Raw genomic sequence first — 3050 nt, forward strand, 5'->3', positions numbered from 1 at the left:
AGAAGTGAGAGGAAAAGCTTGGAGGGAGAGAAATTTCTGTGCCTCCATCCCCTTTTCCCACCTCTTCCTCCCCCACCAGTTTTTCACCCCAAAATGCCCCAAGCTGCAGCCTGGAGCAGGGAGAATTGAAGGGTTGGAGACAGTAACAAAACAACACATCAATTAAACCAAAATTCAAGTATTTGGAGGAGAAAAAATCCTTTTGGATGTCTTACCTTTGTAGACACAGGCAGGTGGTTCTGATATGGAAAATATTTACCTAGGGGAAGTATCAGGTGCAGGGGCTGGTAATAATTTAATTTACAGTGATGACAAAAACATCCGCTGGGCATTGATGTGAGTGATTTATATAGTTGTAATAAATGTAGAAACACTCTTCAGTTACCAGTGACTTGACAGCAGAATCCACAGGTATTTCCAGTCAGTGTCAGTCAACCCTTGTTCTGTTTCTCTGATTATTTTTTTCCATATAAATATTCAGCAAATTGTTCCTGTGGGACCAGCTTTGCTTTGCTGAGGAGAGCTGTGACTGCCTGGGAGGTTGGGAGGATTATCAGCTTTTTGTGTTTTTATTTTAGGATCACAGGAGCATCCTAGTAAAGCCTCAGGAAGGAGCAGGACCTGGTTGGGCCCTGCGAGCTTGGGGTGTTGTCCAAGATCACTTCGTGGCAGGAGGAGCTGAGGGACACTCTTGTCCCTGGAGGGTGCCCCTGTCCCATCTGTGGCCCCGGGGATGGCAGAAGTCCCTTGTGAAGAAGGTACAGAGGCATCATCCCCTGCTCCAGGAGCTTCATGAGCTGCCCTGCACAGGGTGGGGAATCAAGGTTGCCTCAAGTGGGTGAGCACCTTTTGGGGTGCCTGGGTGGCCTGGAGTGGGGGCTGGGGCTGAAAACCCCTCTGGACTTGTTCAGGTCCTTGATGCAACACCTTTTCAGGACACCCACAGCCAGCAGGAGTTGGCTGAGGTTGAAGCAGAGCTGGAAAAACCAAGCAAGTCCTGGTTTTTTGAAAGCTGAAATTGTGTTTTCCTTCCTGCTGCCAACAATAAACCTGGCAAAGAAACAATGGTGCCTCTCTGTCCTAGGAGGAAAATATCCCAACTCAGGCCTTTCCCACTCCCCACTTCTGAGTGTGAGTCAGAATTTGCTTTGTTTGCACAGGTGGAGACTCGGCTGCTGTGATGGAGCTGCTGCAGCAGAGAGCAGAGGGAAGGAGCAGTAAGCCCCAGTTTGGTTATGGGGATGTTGTTTCAAGATATGGCTCAGTGTGTTGGGGCAAGCTAAAATGGTCAAAGGTGTTGTGGGAGGGGGAGTAAGAAATGTCAAAGTGTTTGCAAGCTGATGGTCTGAGGGATGGTGCCCATTTCATGGTGGAGGGGGGCACAGAGGTGATGCGGGAGGTTGGGAAGCCTCAAAAATCCTTGGAAGCTGATGATAGCACTGGGATGCCCCCTGGACTGAGCTTGTGCCCTGCTGGGAGCCTCCAGTGTGTTTTGGGGCTGTGTTAGAAGGTGTTGAAGTGACCCATGAGGGTAACGTGAGAGCTGGAAGAACAAGGGGTGCTCTTCATGCCCTTCCCACGTGTTTTGTCCCAAGATTTCAGCCTCAGATGCACCAATAACAGAAAGGTGATTATTGCAGTCACCGTGCTCACCGTGGTGCTGCTTCTCACAGTTGCCATCATCACACTGGCAGGTGAGTGGCTGAGGGTGCAGAAACCACCCAAAAGTCTCCTTCCTGGAGAAGTCCCCCAGGATGAGTCACTTGGGCATGTTGTGCTTGTTTGCAGCTAAGAAAGACCCACCGTGCCCAGCTACCACCCTGCCCAGCTGCCTGGAGAGTGGGATTGGCTTTGGGAACAAGTGCTTTTACTTTCTGGAGGAGGAAGTGGACTGGGAAGGGAGTCAGCACTCCTGCCTCTCCCGCCAAGCCCACCTGGCCACTATTGACACCAGGGAGGAGCTGGTAAGAGAAACCCCTGAGGAGGTGGTGTGGAACAGCCTTTGGAGAGCAGATTTGGAAATTGCAGGAAATTGCCTGAAGACAATAGTATGGAGGTACCTGTGATCATTGCTTTCCCCATTTCCAGCATTTCCTCCTGCGCTATGGGAACTTCATGGAATACTGGGTTGGTCTCTGGAGGGAAGGTTCTGGACCTTGGAAATGGCTCAATGGTTCCTTCTTCAATGCCCTGTACGTCCCATCTTCTGGAGAACAAAACTATGGCATGGGCTGAGCTGGGGCAGGGGCTGGATGCAGGAAGCACAAGTAGATACAGATCTGTTGAGGTGGGAGCAATCAAACATTACTTTCGCTGGTTGTGCCAAAGCATTCAGACACAACCCATGGATTTGTGGGATGCAGATAATGATGGGAGCCTGGGGGCATCCCTGGATCAGGGGCATCCCTGGGACCAAGAACATGAAAACCATTGAGGAGTGGAAGGTAGTGTGGGTTCTTCATGGGGACTTTGCTGGGAAGGTTGGTCCCTGCTCCTGCAGCACTCTTAATCTCTCTGGGAATGGGAATCCCTCCCATCCCAGCTGTCTCCCATGAGCTCTAACTTTGCTGTTGATCCAGGTTTGACATCCAGGGCAATGGCCACTGCGCCTACACGAACTCCCACAGGATCAGCAGCGACAGGTGCTCTGAGACGAAATTCTCCATCTGCAGCCACCTGCAGAGACATCCCAGTGAAGTCCAGAAGGATACAGAAATCCTGAATTCCACCTGAAACCTCCCTTTTAACAGAGATCCACCACCAGCTGTTGTTAACCCCACACAATGTGGTACTGAGTCTCTGTTTGTATTTGTTTAAATTTTAGCTGGCAAACAGCTCACAGGTTGGGATGAGTCTGTTTGCTGAAACTCTGTCAGTTGAGATAAGTCCACTTGCTAAAGTGAAAATCAATGATTGTGCAAAACAAAAAAAATCAATCAAAACCTGCACTCTGGAGCAGGTGATAAAGAGGCAAACTGGGAAGGAGTTGCATGGGAGAAGTCTATGGAAGACTGACCCTATGGAAGGGACCCCACCCTGGAGCAGGGCAA

At 50.2% G+C, this 3050-nt stretch overlaps 1 protein-coding gene across 2 annotated transcripts; it reads left to right on the plus strand.

Annotated features, from left to right (window-relative positions):
- The first annotated feature begins 582 nt into the window (after positions 1-582).
- Positions 583-2772, plus strand: LOC102041195 (C-type lectin domain family 2 member D-like). Of its 2 annotated transcripts, none has more exons than XM_005431540.3 (6): positions 583-758; positions 1161-1217; positions 1596-1694; positions 1789-1964; positions 2089-2192; positions 2580-2772. In XM_005431540.3, the coding sequence occupies exons 1-6, from the start codon at positions 734-736 to the stop codon at positions 2731-2733; spliced, it is 615 nt and encodes a 204-aa protein (XP_005431597.3). In that variant the 5' UTR covers positions 583-733; the 3' UTR covers positions 2734-2772. The 2 variants fall into 2 exon arrangements, with proteins under 2 accessions (XP_005431597.3, XP_030921756.1); XM_031065896.1 differs by having other exon boundaries at positions 731-758; positions 1674-1694.
- The last annotated feature ends 278 nt before the right edge of the window (positions 2773-3050 follow it).

The sequence above is a fragment of the Geospiza fortis genome, unplaced genomic scaffold (assembly GCF_000277835.1).
Source record: "Geospiza fortis unplaced genomic scaffold, GeoFor_1.0 C13816666, whole genome shotgun sequence".
Lineage (NCBI taxonomy): Eukaryota > Metazoa > Chordata > Aves > Passeriformes > Thraupidae > Geospiza > Geospiza fortis.